Source organism: Loxodonta africana, chromosome 7, assembly GCF_030014295.1.
Source record: "Loxodonta africana isolate mLoxAfr1 chromosome 7, mLoxAfr1.hap2, whole genome shotgun sequence".
In the NCBI taxonomy this organism is placed as follows: Eukaryota; Metazoa; Chordata; class Mammalia; order Proboscidea; family Elephantidae; genus Loxodonta; species Loxodonta africana.
Genome location: NC_087348.1, coordinates 62,776,258 through 62,792,525, shown reverse-complemented (window position 1 = coordinate 62,792,525; position 16,268 = coordinate 62,776,258). Strand labels below are relative to the sequence as shown.

At 35.2% G+C, this 16,268-nt stretch overlaps 1 protein-coding gene across 3 annotated transcripts in view; it reads left to right on the top strand.

Annotated features, from left to right (window-relative positions):
* PRMT3 (protein arginine methyltransferase 3) overlaps positions 1-16,268 on the top strand; it is a 127,755-nt gene that overhangs the window by 52,437 nt on the left and 59,050 nt on the right. For 2 of the 3 annotated variants that reach the window (XM_003411968.4, XM_064288346.1), the window contains exons 12-13: positions 12,453-12,640; positions 14,867-14,953. In XM_003411968.4, coding sequence (XP_003412016.2) covers positions 12,453-12,640; positions 14,867-14,953 — 275 coding nt within the window. Of the gene's footprint in view, positions 1-12,452; positions 12,641-14,866; positions 14,954-15,873; positions 16,252-16,268 lie in introns of those variants that run through there. The other variant, XM_023550778.2, reaches the window with a different exon arrangement.

The window sequence follows — 16,268 nt, the reverse complement described above, 5'->3', positions numbered from 1 at the left end:
AAAGCTGTGTTTTTACAGGCCTTCTGCTGTGAACAGTTGTAAACAAATAAAACGTTCCCCTTCAGGTTAGGGATTGTGTTTTGTTCATCTTTGACTCTTCAGCATGCTCCACAGCTCCTGGAACATAGAGCAATCATAGTGTTTATTGAATTGAATCATTAAAACTACATTGAAAAACATCTGTCCCCCTTCACTAATCTCTCCCTGCACCTTCCTTTTCTCAAGGCTTCAAAGTCAACAAATGGGTTCCATGCTGAGATTACAGTTAATAAAACTGTTACATGAAAATGAATGAAAAAGAAGAACTTTAAACTAGTGACATAAAGCACTTGACCATACTTTTGTCTCTTGCCCATCCATGAAGGGCAGAGAAAGTTCTCCAGACAGCAGACTACGTCTTTTTATAATAGCATTTAAATATATTGCCATTCTTTTTTAAAATGTGCCTCATTTTCTCACTATATTTTCTGCAACCATCTCAGGTATCTTCCTGATCTCTAACATGAACCTGGCTAGGATTTTTCTGTGCTTTACTTAGCAACAATTGGCTATGTCTTTCTATAATTGCAGTGGCTTTTTTCTTTAACGACTGCTATATTTAATGAATAAAAACTAGTATCATTTCCCATTTGTTGATTGTCTATTATCTGCCAAGTAAAGTACTCTACCTTTATTTGTGTTACAACTTGTAATCCTCACAACAACCTTGTGAGATTTTAGAAACAGTCTTATAGCTTTATTATGGTAACACATACTAAGTGGCCAAACCTTCCTTTTTTTTAAACTCACATCTGCCTGACTCCAAAAGTTATATTCTTTTCACTATATCTTGCTGTTTTCCTACTAAAGTGTGTTTTATTGACCTGATTCTTGCCTTAAAGTTGTTACAGGAGAGATTTAGAAAACTGTTTGCAAACCTCCTGAGTGGTATTCATTGATCTTACTGAAGGACTGACAACAATTTAATATAATGAAATCATTGAATTCTTGGAGAAATTCATTAAGAGCCTTAAGCAATGCAAATAATGAATTTATAGTTAATGAAACAGTTGCAGGGTTGTTTTCTATCATCAGAGAGGTAGAACGGAGGCTAATAATTCTAGCTGTTTTCCTGCTTTTATATAGCTAATATTAGTGTTCCATCACCTGTCTGTCAGTTTGTTGTGTTATGGTAGCTTGTGTGTTGCTATGATGCTGGAACCCATGCTAACAATATTTCAAATACCAGCAGGATCACCCCTGGTGGACAGGTTTCCACGGAGCCTCCAAACTAAAACAGACTAGGGAAAAAAGCTTGGCAATCTAATTCCTAAATTAGACAGTGAAAACCCTGTGGAACACAGCAGAATGTTGTCCAATATAGTGCTAGAAGATGAGCCCTATAGGTTGGAAGGCACTCAAGATGCACACTGGCTGCAGTAGACTTGAGCATACCAATGATTTGAAGATGGTGGAGCACCAGACAGTTGGTGCAGGACCAGGCAGTTTGGTTCTGTTGTACATGGGGTTGCCATGAGTTGGGCTTGATGGCAGCTAACAACAATATTAGTGTTAAGATAATTTGGAAGTACACAGGCATTCTAGTGAATGTTATTTGTTATCTTAGAATCAAGAGGAAGAAGAGTAACATGAAGTGGTACAGCCTATTTGTACATATGAGTATGCCATAATGAATATCACCAATCATCTAAATGTTCACTTTTTTATTGCAAAGTTTTCCTTTGTGTTTTTCTAAAGGAAAGGTTTATTAAACCATTAGTAGTGTGAAGATATCAGAAAGAGCCATTGTATTACGAGAGAAAGAGAACATTGAAGACCCATATAAGCATGTTGAAGCCATGATTTATTTTATGTGAATTTATATCCAATTTATGTCTTGCTATGTAATGACGTAAAGGCTTTATAAACACAGTCAGCCAATAACTTGGGTATTCATTGTCCTTGTTATTATCAAGCAATTCCATACTACTTTAGTGGTACCCATTTGCTACTATTTCTTTTAACAAAAATAATTTTTTAAAGTTAAAGCATTTCTTAAATACTACTGTTACTTGTAGGTAAGATTTATTAAGCACCGATTGTATGTCAGGAACTGTACTGTTTTGTATTCAACCAACCAAGAAATGATGAAGAAAATGTTTAGTCATAAGCCATGGGTATTTTTACAACTATAAGTTAATTAAGACTAAAATACATGTTTTAGAGTGGTAACATAGAATGTAAATGTTTTATACCCTAACAATTTCAAATGATACATCTCACAAAAACTGGAAAGGAAAGGTGAAGGCAGGTGGGAAGAAGTGTTTTTAGTTCCTTTGCTTTCTCTTTAATGACAAGAATGTAGAGAATATCATTTAAAGCTGAAAATCAAGTAATAGAATAATAAGCACATTTAGCACTACAAAAGTAATCGTTAAAATGATACTAGTGAATAAAATTGGGTGGTGAGGTTTGTGGTATTAAGTCCCTTTTGTATCTCAGTTGTGGTTGTCATTGTTTTTAGGTACCGTTGAGTCAGTTCTGACTCATAGCGACCCTGTGCACAACAGAACAGAACACTGCCCCATCCTTGTAATTGTTGCTATGCTTCAGCCCATTGTTGCAGCTGCTGTGTCAGTCCCTCTCGTTGAAGATCTTCCTCTTTTCCTCTGACCCTCTCTTTTTTCAGGCGTGATGTCCTTCTTCAGGGACTGATCCCTCCTAATAACATGTCCAAAGTATGTGAGACATAGGCTTGCCATCCTCACTTCTAAGGAGCATTCTAGCTGTACCTTTTCCAAGACAGATTTGTTCGTTCTTTTGGCAGCCCATTGAGTATTCCTCGCCAACAACACAATTCAAAGGTGTCTTCCTTTTTCATTGTCCAGCTTTTGCATGCATATGAGAACCAAAAAAAAAAAAAACCAAACCCATTGCCGTCAAGTTGATTCTGACTCTTAAGGACTCTATAGGACAGACTAGAACTCCCCCATGGAGTTTCCAGGGCTGTAATCTTTAAAGGAGCAGACTGCCACATCTTTCTCCCACAGAATGACAGAATGCCATTTGAGATGTTTCAGCAAATGGATGCAACACTGGAAGTGCTCACTCGTCTATCCCAAGACATTTGGAAGACAGCTACTTGGTTAACCAACTGGAAGAGATCTGTATTTATGTCTATTCCAAAGAAAGGTGATCCAAACAAATGTGAAAAGTACTGAACTATATCCTTAATACCACATGCAAGTAAAATTTTGCTGAAGATCATTCAAAAGCAGCTGCAGCAGTGCACTTACCGGGAACTGTCAGAAATTCAAGCTAGATTCAGAAGAGGATGCGGAACCAGGAATATCATTGCTGATATCCTGGCTGAAAACAGAGAATATCAGAAAGATGTTTACCTGTGTTTTATTGAATATGCAAAGCATTCAACTGTGTGGATCATAACAAGTTATAGGTAACATTGCAAAGGATGGAAATTCCAGAACACTTAATTGTGCTCATGAGGAACTTGTACATAGATCAAGAGGCAGTCATTCGAACAAAACAAGGGGATACCGCATGGTTTAACGTCAGGAGAGGTGTGCATTCAGAGCCGTGTCTTTTCACCATACTTAATCTGTTTGCTCAACAAATAATCCAAAGAAGTTGTACTGTATGAAGAAGAACGGGGCATCAGGATTGGAGGAAGAGGCATTAACAACCTGTGTTACGCAGATGACACAACCTTGCTTGCTGAAAGTAAAGAGGACTTAAAGTATTTATTGGTGAAAATCAAAGACTACAGCCTTCACTATGAATTACACCTCAACATAAAACAAAAATCCTCACAACTGGATCAATAAGCAACATGATAAACGAAGAGAACATTGAAGTTGTTGAGGATTTCATTTTACTTGGATCCTCAATCAACACCCATGGAAGCAGCAGTAAAGAAATCAAACAACACGTTGCATTGGGCAAATCTGCTGCAAAAAATCTCTTTAAAGTGTTAAAAAGCAAAGATGTCACTTTAAAAACTAAGGTGTGCCTGACCCAAGCCATGGTGTTTTCATCGCCTCGTATGCATGCAAAAGCTGGACAATGAATAAGGAAGACGGAAGAAGAATTGACGCCTTTGAATTATGATGTTGGTGAAGAATATTGAACATACTCATGGGCCAGAAGAAGGAACAAATCTGCCTTGGAAGAAGTACAGCCAGAATGCTCGTTAGAAGCATGAGTGGTGAGACTTCGTCTCATATACTTTGGACATGTTATTAGGAGGGATCAGTCACTGGAGAAGGACATGCTTGATAAAGTAGAAGGTGAGCAAAAAAGAGGAAGACCCTCAAGGAGATGGACTGACACAGTGGCTGCAACAACGAACTTAAGCATAACAACAATTGTGAGGATGGAGCAGAACCAGGCGGTATTCCATTTTGTTATACGTGGGGTTGCTATGAGTTGGAACCTACTCAGCGGCACCCAACAGCAACAACAACAATGTATATTTATCAAAATACACATAACTGTACACCAAAAAGGATGACTATTACTGTGTTTAAAGTATGTCAATAAACCTGATTTTTAAAAAAAAATCTGAGGTGGAAATTTCTGGATCCTTCAGATCAAATGAATTAGAGTATATGATTTGCTTTCTGGCTTTTTTTGATGTTGTATACTAAGTCCATGCCCAATTCTGTATTTGGTGTTTGTATTTTCACTCCAACTGTTGTTTGTTTGCCAACTGTGCCTTCCCTCCCCCCATGACATATTTTCGTAAGCACCACTATGCCAATATGTTTTTACGTTGCTGTTAAAAAAGTTAGCATAGTGTGCTTATGAAAATACCTCATGGAGGGAGAGTGGGATTGGCAAACAAACATGGAAGGTGTGCATTATTTGCATAAAAATATGGTAATGCTGCAGTGAACATTGATATGCAGGTGTCCAAGTTGCTGCTTTCCATTCTTCTGGGTATATACCTAGAAGTAGAACTGCTGAGTTATGGAGTAATTCTGTGTTCATCTCTTTGAGGAACTGCCAAACTGTTTTCCATAGTGGCTGTACCATTTTATAATCCCACCAGCAGTGGATGAGGATTTCAATTTCCCCATGTCTTTGCAAACATTTTTTTTTTTAAATAGCCATCCTGGTAAGTGTGAATACAACTATTTTTTTTAATAAAAAATAATAATTGGGTGAACAAAAGAGGGAAAGGAAAGGGAAACAATGAGGAGATAACGCTACTTTTATCATTACTCATAATAGGAGATTAGTAAATAGTGTTAAAAATAAAGAGCTAAAGATAATATATAAGGATGTAATTATAAAGTTAACTACCAGAACAAAAATTTTTAACTTACTCATATAAGAACCAAATACTCATGGAAAAAATCAAAAAGATGATATAATGAACTACTTTCAAAAATATTTTAAAACTACAGATTCAGAAAGGATAACAAAATACTAGAGCTGCGAACAATAAAAAATCTATCAATAAATGTAAATGGATTAAACTCGCCTATTAAAAAGAATTTTAGATTGGATCACAAGAGAAATCCCAATCCTGAACACTTCATAGAGACACGCATAAAACAAAATAATTCAGAAAAGTTAAAAGAGTAAATAATGATACTCAGGCAAATCCAAAGAAGAAGAAAACAGCAACCATGATATTGGTATCAGACAAGAGGGAATTGGGGCTAAAACATTATGTAATTAATCATATTAGTAGGGCTAAGGAGCAAAATGAATTCCTATGTTCATAAATCTGAAAAGATTTTTGGCAAAACAGATTACATGCTTGATTAAAAAAACTCAAAGAATAAGGGTAGTTGGATATTACCTTGTGTGATAAAGTATATTTATCTCAACTGGAAGTCTCGGAAACACTAAAAGCATTCCCTCTAAAGTCAAAGCAAAATGGATGGCCAGTAAAACACCGTTATTTAACATTTTACCAGCAGTACTTTTTTTTTTACTACTCGCTGCAACTAGAAAAGAAAAAGAATTCAGAAGGTCAAAAAAATTAAAGGAGGAGATAAAACTACTTAATATCAGCTGCAAATGACTACAAATGATAAATGAATTAGTACATTATGGAGGTATCAAATATCATGATGAGAAATAGGCAAGACTTAGATGAACAATTTTACTAATGAAGGATGCAAGAAGATTTAAGTGGAAAGACACCCATGTTTGTGGATAGACTCACTGCAATGAAGATTTCAGTTCTCCCAAAGTTAACTTAAAATGTAGTGCAATAAAAAGGTACTGAAAATTGTTGAAGCTAGATTTTAAGTACTTGAGAGTTCATTATACTCTTCCCTTTTATGTAGTTGAAAAAAGAAAAATTTTCCCATTTCCCTTAACAGAAAGAAGTTCTGTCCTTTCAGCAATAAGACCCCCTTTCTCCTTCCCTCCCACCCTCCCCTGGTAACCACTACTAAATTTTAGTCTGTAGATACTTGACTATTTCAGATATTTTACAAAATGGGATCATACATATTTGTCCTTTCGCAACTGTCTTCTATATAAAGGATTATGTCATCTGTGAAACGGGGTGGTTTTACTTCTTCTCTCTCAATTTGGATACCTTTTATTTCTTTTTCTTGCTTAATTGCTCCGGCTAGGATTTCCAGTACAATATTGAATAACTGTGGTGAAAGTGGTTATCTTTGTCTTGTTCCTGATCCTAAGGGAAAAGCTCACAGTCTTTCTCCACAAAGTTAGCTGTGGGTTTTTTGTAAATGCCCTTTATTAGACTGAGGAATTTCCCCTATATTCCTAAGTTGTTGAGTGTTTTTATCATGAAAAGGTGTTGGATTTTTTTAATTGCTTTAGTTTTGTTGATTATATGGTTCTTTTCCTTTGTTCTATTGATGTGGAGTATTAAGTTGATTTTCAAATTTTGAACTGTCCTTACAGACCTGGGATAAATTTCACTTGATCACTGTGTATAACCCTTTTAACATGCTTTTGGATTCAGTTGCTGGTATTTCATTGAAGGTTTTTGTATATATAGTTTGAGGGATATTTAGGTCTACAGCTTTGTTGTGGTATCTTTGTCTGGTTTGGTATCAGGGTAGTGCTTGCCTAATAGAATGAGGAAGGAAGTATCCCTTCTTCTTCTGTTTTTTGGAAAAGTTTAAGAAGGATTGGGGCCACTTCTATAAATGTTTGACAGAGTTCTTCACTCAAGCCATCTGGTCCAGAACTTTACTTTGTTGGGAAGTGTCATTTAGGTCCTATTTTTTTTTTTTTACCATTGTATAATGTCCTTTGTTTCTTGTAACTGATCTTGACTTAAAGTCTATTTTGTCTGATGATTAGAATTGCTGCCTCAGCTTTCTTTTGGTTACTGTTTGCGTGGACTCTTGTTTTCCATATCCTTTCACTTTCAACCTATTTGTGTCCTTGGGTCTAAGGTGTGTCTCTTGTAGACAGCCTGTATTTGTGTCATGTTTGTTTGTTTATCCATTCTGCCACTGTCTTGTATAATATAAATACCAAATTTGCAAATGCTCTTTCCTTGCTATTTCCCTCTCTATTGGAAAGCTGAGCCATTCATCTTCTTCACCTCTGCTTGTTTGCTTTCCTTTGGCCTAGCATCTCATTACTCCACTCAGAGGAAATTAGTAATGCTAGACTTCTTCATCTTCCTCACTTTGCCCTGAAATTTTACTAATCTCCAATCTGTCTCAACCTCTTATCTCCTTCCTCTTTCTCTTCCAACAAGTGCCCTTTACCTTAGGAAGGTGATGGTCTTCTTTTCCTTTCTTCCATTTAAAAAGCATAAAATGTGGCATTCTGGCTTAATGGAAAGCATTTGGGCTTTGCAGTTAGGTTTTAAATTGAATTCCTGCCTCCTCAACTGACTAGTTATCTAGTTAGCTGATGAAGACCAGTAATTTGGGCAAGTTATCTTTCTGAGCTTTAGTTTCCTCATCTGTAAAATGAGGATTATAATCCAGCTTATAGAATCATTCAGAAGTTTAAATATAAATGTTTGACATAAAGTAGTCATTCAGTAAGTGTTATTTACCCTTTTGAGTCACAGCTGGTAAACATGAAATTAGTGTTAGGTTTATACGTTATAAAGTTTTTGGAATGAATTTAAGCATCATGGTATTAATATCTGACTTTTATGTAGCATTTCACCTTTTCTACACTTTTTTATAGACTACCTCAATATAATCAGCCATTGATACCGGTTCAGAGTGCTTGGGAGGTGTCCTTTAGTATTTCCAAAATTCATTGTCTCCTTCCTTATAATCAGATCTGCTCTTCTACTTCTGTTATTTTGGGTTTGTTCAGTAATAGTATCATTTTCTACTTTTTCAGCATGTTATGTTTCAGAGCATATTTCAGCCTACTGTTGATAAGTTAACAGTGGAGAAATGTGTCCGGTTTCTAAATAAGTATATACTGAATTTTTTAAGACAGCCTTATTATATAAGTTGTAAACTACTTTTTTAAGCTTATTCACCTCCCAATATATCTGCTCTTTGTGACTTTGTGATTGGTGAACCTTTTTTATTTTTTAATGTTTTTAAGATAAGACCATATATTGTGAAAAGAATAGCTCATTTTTACTTATTTATCTCCCGTGGTTCCAAAACCTTTTTCTCATTGGTTATGTATATACCAGTAGTGATGTTAGTGTTCACTAGGAATTGTTTCTGTGTGCATCTCAATCTTATCTTTTAGTGTTCAAAAGTTTGTGAGCCATTTTTAAGGAATAAAGCATTTGCTATCCTTATCTGTTTACCATGCGAGCTGTTCTAGTGACAAATGAATTCTGGGCAGTGAATCGAGAAGGACACAGATGTCAAAGCCATGAATTTATAAATGGTCTGTTAAGACCGTGCTTTTGTCCAATCAGCGCTTTGTTAATTTCACCTACAAGAAGGAATAATTATTCAATTATAGCCCCTATCTGGCAAAAATCAAATGACAAATGTGTCAGAATGTAAAGGTGAAGGGTTAGTCAGGATGCTGGCAGGTGGCCCAAAATTCTAGCCAGCTGTGAGAAGGTGGAAATAGAACAAAACTGACCTATGACACTGATTACAAATGCTTTATGAATATTTATAGATCTTACTAATTTACAGATGAAAAAATTTCATTTCTAACAAATAGAAAAACCATGATTTTCTGTATCTATGTAAAATATAACAACTTGAAAAATATACCTTAACACTAGAAAAAGTAAATCATATTCCAATTTAGTTTGTTTCTTCTTTTTACCAGCATATTTTCAAAGCTTTTTTTTTTAAGTTTCAGTAAGTTGTAGTTTTTCCTTATGAAAAAGTTATCCTTATTTCTTGGTGGTATTATTAATATATCACGTTGCTCGATGTAGGGCAGAGGTCAGCAGAGCAGGCTTTTCCGTAAAAGGCCAGATAGTATTTGCAGCTTTGTGGGCCATAATGTCTCTGTTCAGCTGCTCATCCCTGCCATTGTAGCAGAAAGTAGCCATAGACAGTATGTAAACGAATGAGCATGCAGTGTTCCAATTAAATTTTATTTACAAAAATAAATAAAAATCCAACATGCTGGATTTGACCCATAGGCCACAATTTGCCAACTCCTGATATAGAGACTAATGACATTTTAAAATTCCCCTAAAATTTTTAATAATATTCAAAAACAATAATTTTATGAACTGTGTTAAGTAACTTGAATGTCTGTGTACTACACAACAGCAGAGAATATTCCATTTCCGTAGACTATAGTCTATGACCTGGCAACCTGCTTCCGTAAAGATTACAGCCAAGAAAACCCTATGGAACAATTCTACTCTGTACGTGGGGTTGCTATGAGTCGGAACCAACTCAGTTGCACACGACAACAACCACAGTGTTAATGGCACTACCTGAAGCAGTACAGTGTGGTAGCCCTAATAATGATTTCTTCCATTTCTCCCTCATCTGTTACCAGGGCTATGTGTATCTGGCCCCCCACCTATTTTCATAGATGAAGTTTTATTAGAACACAGCTACACTCATTTGCTTACATATTGTCTATGATTACTTTCACACTACAGCAGCAGAGTTGAGTAGTTTTGACACAGACCATATGGCTCGCAAAACCTAAAATATTTGCTGTCCTCTGGTCTATACCCTTATCATAGTACTCTTTAAGGATGAAATTATAGACCATAATGTGGCAAAGCTTCTGTGATTGTCAGATTAAATTCAGTCAAATAATTTATTAAGAAATTAGCCAAATACCTAAAGTTACTGCAGAATCCTCTATTTCTTCTTCAGTGTTTCTCATCTGGGTCCAAGAAACTAAACATACTTTGCTGTAGCTTATACTCTTACTGGACCAGCATTTTCAATAACAAATCAGTTACTTTGGAGAATCTGTATGAATCAGGAATTGAAACAGAAGTCAAGAGGCTTAACCTGTTCGTGGAGGAAGAAGAGAGTAGAAGTTGCTCAGTTTGCATAGCAGTGGACTCTGCCCGTGTAGCTGGCACACAGACTTGCTGCCTTAGGGAAAACTTGAGAAACTTCTTATTAGTGACGTGGGTATTTTTTCTGGATATCTCACAAGTCAGGTTTGCAAGAAACAATTGCTTTGATGCCAGCAGATCTTATCATGGGCTTTGTTTGGAGGATAATTTAGTGGAACTTCAGCCTTGCTGCTGTCATTGAATAAAATTCCAAGGCTGTGGACAGAAACATAGTTTGGGAGGAGAGGGTAGTTTCCTTGCTGTTTAAGTCTGAAGGCTAGTTAGTAATCACGGGAGTATTTCCTGTGTGTTAATTCTGCCCTCACTACGTAGAATTATCTTCCGTGCATTTATGCTTGCTTTTAATTTGTTGATAAGGAGAAATGTATATTTAATTCATGAACTCCTTAAAAGTTGATATCTGAAGGACAAAGTTAATTTTGTTATTTGTTACAGAAAAAGAAAAGATTATTTAAATTTTTTTCTACCATGAAATCCTTTACTTGTTATCACTTTGTTTTCTTGACTTTAGTAACACTTTCTTGGTTTCCTTTTTACCCCAGCTTCTCAATCATTTTTTCTTGGCCTGCTTTTCTTTGCATTCCTTAAATTCTGGTCCTCATTAAATACTCTCCTAGGTAGTCTCATGAGCTCCAGTTATTTAAATTTCCATTTATATGCTCATGGTCTCCAAATTTATGTCTTCATCCCAGATATTGCCTCTGTATTTCAGACCTGTATATTCAGCTGCCTATTGGATATTTTCACCTGTTTGTCCCATAAGCATTACACCCTCATGTTCCTCTTGAATCTGTCCTTATTTATTCCCTACTGTAATGATTAGCACCACAATCTGCCCAGTTGCTAAAGCGAATAACATCCACGACTCTTCCCTCATCCTTACCTCCACATGCAGTTTATCTCAAAGTCCTATCAGTTCACCTCCTAAATATCACTTCAGTACATACATCTTATTCTTTCCATTCCCACAGCCATCATCCTAGTTCATATCATCCGTATTATTACTACTATCTCTTCATTTGTCTGTTTCAGTCTTGCAACTAACTTCCCATTCATTCTCCACCTTGCACTCCAGATGGTCTTTTGAAAACTGCGATCTGATCATGCTACCTCCTGTAAAAGTTTTCATTGGATTATCATTAGTCTTAAGATAAAGTCCAGCTGATTAGTATGGCTTACGTATTCTTTAGTCCCTACTTACCTCTCTAAATAATTCTCTTATAATAAGAGAGGGTCAGATGAACTGGTCTTCTACACAACTATAAAATTGTATAAAGTGCTTTTTTACACGTCACGTAGCTCTTTAAATGATTTGTTTCTTCTGTGTATTTCAGAGAATATGTAAAGTAAGTATCTGGTACCTTTTTTAAAAAAAACCAGCGTATTATGAGTTTCAATTTTTTTTTTTATTAACTTTTATTGAGCTTCAAGTGAACGTTTACAATTCAAGTCAGTCTGTCACATATAAGTTTACATACATCTTACTCCATACTCCCACTTGCTCTCCCCCTAATGAGTCAGCCTTTCCAGTCTCTCCTTTCATGACAATTTTGCCAGCTTCCAACTCTCTCTATCCTCCCATCCCCCCTCCAGACAGGAGATGCCAACACAGTCTCAAGTGTCCACCTGATATTATTAGCTCACTCTTCATCAGCATCTCTCTCCCACCCACTGTCCAGTCCCTTTCATGTCTGATGAAGAGTTTCAATTTTAATAAATACGTTCATTTCAGGATTATTTGTGTCATTTTAATTTTTATAATTGGAACCCTTATTTTAATTTTACCGTCATGATAATGGAAGTTTTTTTTTACCCCCTAAGAAGCTAGAAGATGGAATTTGGTTATTTTTCCTGATCTACACATTCATTAATTTGGGAAAATTTTTCTCTCCCATTGCTCATAACCCATGCTAATGGATTTCGTATTTATATTTAGCCTTAAAAGAATACTATTCTGTCACAAAGGGAGATGATGCTGAATTGGTGGGCATTTTATTTGTTACAGTCTATCCTGACATTTGCACCGTGAGTCTTGTGGCAGTGAGCGATGTGAACAAACATGCTGATAGAATTGCCTTTTGGGATGATGTCTATGGCTTCAACATGTCTTGCATGAAGAAAGCAGTTATTCCAGAAGCTGTTGTGGACATTTTAGATCCAAAGACGCTTACTTCAGACCCTTGTTGTATTAAGGTAAGTGTTTTACCAACTTTGTTTTTTTGAAATTGAAATTCCTTATACTCAGTTTTATAATCCTTTAACTCTGAACACGTTGAGTCATTTACGTTGGTTTAGTTAAGACTGCTGTATTGTCATTTCTGCTTCATCACCACCTCCTGGCTTTATTCTAGCCTCTCATTAACAGCCACATTATTCATTCATATCATCTATTCCACACAATTTAACTTCTCTCATTCAGATTGCTTCCAGACTTTTCAGATTAATTACAGTGAATTTGCTCTTGGAAGTAAATTCCTTTTGTGTTTTATCTTACTCTTTACCATGTTAACCTCTAGTTTTACTGTGAATTTTGTGACATTGAAATTATACTCATTGAGTAATAAGTTTGTAAGGTCAGATGACATTGAATTTATGTGAGTTGAGTCATGTTACTTTTCTTAAAAACCTTTATCTGTTTCAACTAGACAGCCAAATATAGCTTCTTCAGCATTAGGTTCAGAATATAGTATCTCCTCTTTTTAATCACAGTGTTAATTTCACGGCATCAATAATTATTCTGTGCACAAAGTAGATATTCAGTAAATGTTTATTAATTTTCTTAAATGACTAAAGTATTAGAAATTAGATTGAGTAATAAACCCGTAAAATTTCTTAGCAAAAGCCAGGTGATTGAATTGCATTCAGCTTTTAAGAAGGAAAAAAATACAGCCACCTTGATAATTCTGGCGCTGTTCATTGCTCTCATACACTGATAGTGTTTAGGGATTTGTTTAGGCTCTTTGGCTCAGAACAGGAGTGTACATTATAGCCTACTCAGCCATCAGACTGAGCAGAAAGCTGGGGAAAGGGACTAATTTCTCTCTCTAATGATCTCTTTGCTTAATGCCGAAAACTGCTGTGAATAAATAGCTGAAATAGAAAATTCAGAACTGAGAACTGAAGGCATTTAGAAAGTATACATACTGTCTTAGTTTATTAGTGCTTCTATAACAGAAATACCACAAGTGGGTGACTTTAACAAATAGAAATTTATTTTTAGGAAGCTAAAAAGTCCAAATTCAGGGTATCAGCTCTAGGGGAAGTCTTTCTGTCTCTGCTGATTCTAGGAGAAAGTCCTCGTCTCTTCAGCTTCTTTTCCTAGGGGATCTTCATATGGTGTCACATCAGTCTTCACCCATCTGTACTACCTTCTTCTGTGCCTGACCTGCTCTTCTTCTATCTCAAAGGCGATGGGCTAAAGATACACCCTACACTGCTATGGTCCATTAACATAACAAAGAAAGTCTTATTCCCAAATGGGATTACCTCCACAGGCATAGGGGTTTATGATTTACAAACACATATTTTAAAGGGACACAGTTCAATCCGTAACACATACCTTTTCTTTCTTTTCAGTTAGTTTGTTCTGTGTTCATCAATCCTCCTACAAATAGAAAAGCACCACATTGTAACTTTGTGTTTTTTTTTTTTTCAAACTATTCTAAATAGAATAGTGCTCTTCAGGCATGTAGTCATTATGTTGATATGTGAATTGTGTTCACTGAGTTATAGTCTATGTCACCATGTCAGCTGATAACATTTACATCACACTTCTGGTCAGACTAATGTAATTGAAATTCAAATTCCATCCATTCTCCAAAGGAAATGGAGAAGGATTTGAACCAAGGCAGGTTGGGAAAATAAGGAATCTTCATGGTTGACTTTGATCTTTGGTTTGAATTGTTTGGTTTTCCTAATCTAATAAATTTATCTTCTAATGGGGTTACAAAAAATGAATTCTGAAGGAAAACTTGTCCTCATTAGCATATGTTTTCAAGTTGACATTTCTTTTAAAAATCTTTACCGTTATCACGCAAAATTTATAGCATGTTTTCCATGCTACGTAGTCGATGGTGTACAAAATGATTTTAGGTAGAACACAGGAAAACATGTTTTTATTTGGATAGTTATATATTATTTTAGTGCATGTTAGAAAAACTTTAGCACATTAAAGTCATTATTTGATATATACTATTGCTTACAACAAGCCTGAGTAAAAAATAACTAATTTGATTTTAAGAAATATTAATATAGTGCTAATAGCCCTCAGATTTGGAAACAATCCCAAAAGTCATGTGTAAAGGATTAAAGTTTATAAAACACTGGTTTACAGTAATCCTTTTTGCATAAAAAAAGAAGTAATGTTCATCTGGGTTTTTCCACTATTTTCACTAACTTCTCCCCTTTTTTAATGGGTAGCATATAGATTGCCATACAGCATCTATCGCAGATTTGGAGTTTTCTTCAGATTTTACCTTGAAAATCACAAAGACATCTGTGTGCACGGTAAGCTATTTAATTCTGCTTTCACAATTTCACTAGCAGTGCAGTTGATTGGCAGGCTACTAATGCACTAATTATCAAGCCTGTGATAAATGAAAAAGACTATTGCCTTTGACAGTCCATTTTTGCCTTTACTTGGCCATTGAAGAAATCTGTTTTCATAGGTCAGTAGACCTCAGAAAAGTTAGTGTAGTTCAGCAAGAAAGTATTAGGAAATCATGTTTGCATAATGATTTTTCTTTATAAATTTTCCATTGTTACCTATCATGTAATTAATTGAGAGTACTCAACTTTATCTTCAAAGACAGAAGTTCATGGCCTACGCGTCCCAGTAACTCTTTTTATCTTGAAGAATTATTATACTGATTAACAAGATAATATATGTGAAGATACCTATACTGTAGCCATAAATATTAGGTTATTAAAAAATATTAATTTTTTTCTTTCTTAAAAGAATTTCTAAATGTATATTAACATCAAATTAACAATTTTTATATTACTAGAAGACTTAAAAAGCTAATATAATATGGATATTTACTAAAGAAAATAAGAATTTACATAGGTGGTAGTGATATATTATTTTAAAAATTAATAATATCGTTTTTAAAATACTGATCATATTTTCAAAAGTTTAAAATTTTTGTAAATATTATGATGTCAGAAACAATGTATAAAACAGATTTAAGTCATGTTAACTTTACTTATCCCACCTGACTCTTGAGAGTTTTGTTCAGATTAACATGCACACTTGATAGCTTCTTTAAAATTATTTCAATTCATTTTGATCCAATAATTATTTCATGTCCACATGAGTTTAACAAACAATGTGTTTTGACGTTTTGAGGAATAATTCTTTTAGGTGAAGCTGGTTTTATGATTTTTAAAGCCTAGGTATAAAAAAAAAAATTTTTGTTTTTTTTTAGGTATCTAGATTCCAGATCTGTGATTTTTGAAACCAAAACCAAACTCATTGCCATTGAGCTGATTCCGACTCATAGCGACTCTATAGGACAGAGTAGAACTGCGCCATAGGGTTTCCAAACTGCGCCATAGGGTTTCCAAGGAGCGACTGGTGGATGCGAACTGCTGACTTTCTGGTTAGCAGCTGAGCTCTTAACAGCTGCACCTCCAGGGCTCCAGTTGGGATTAGGGGGCACCTGTTCTATTTATTTATTTATTTAATGAACAGCAAGATTTCATTCTCCCTATTCATTTCCCCCCAGAATTTCTACTTCTGCTTTTTAGTAATTGAAACTATTTGGTCAAGTGAAATTACAGGCTAAAGGCTTACTAGATTTACTCTGTATTTCGATATTAG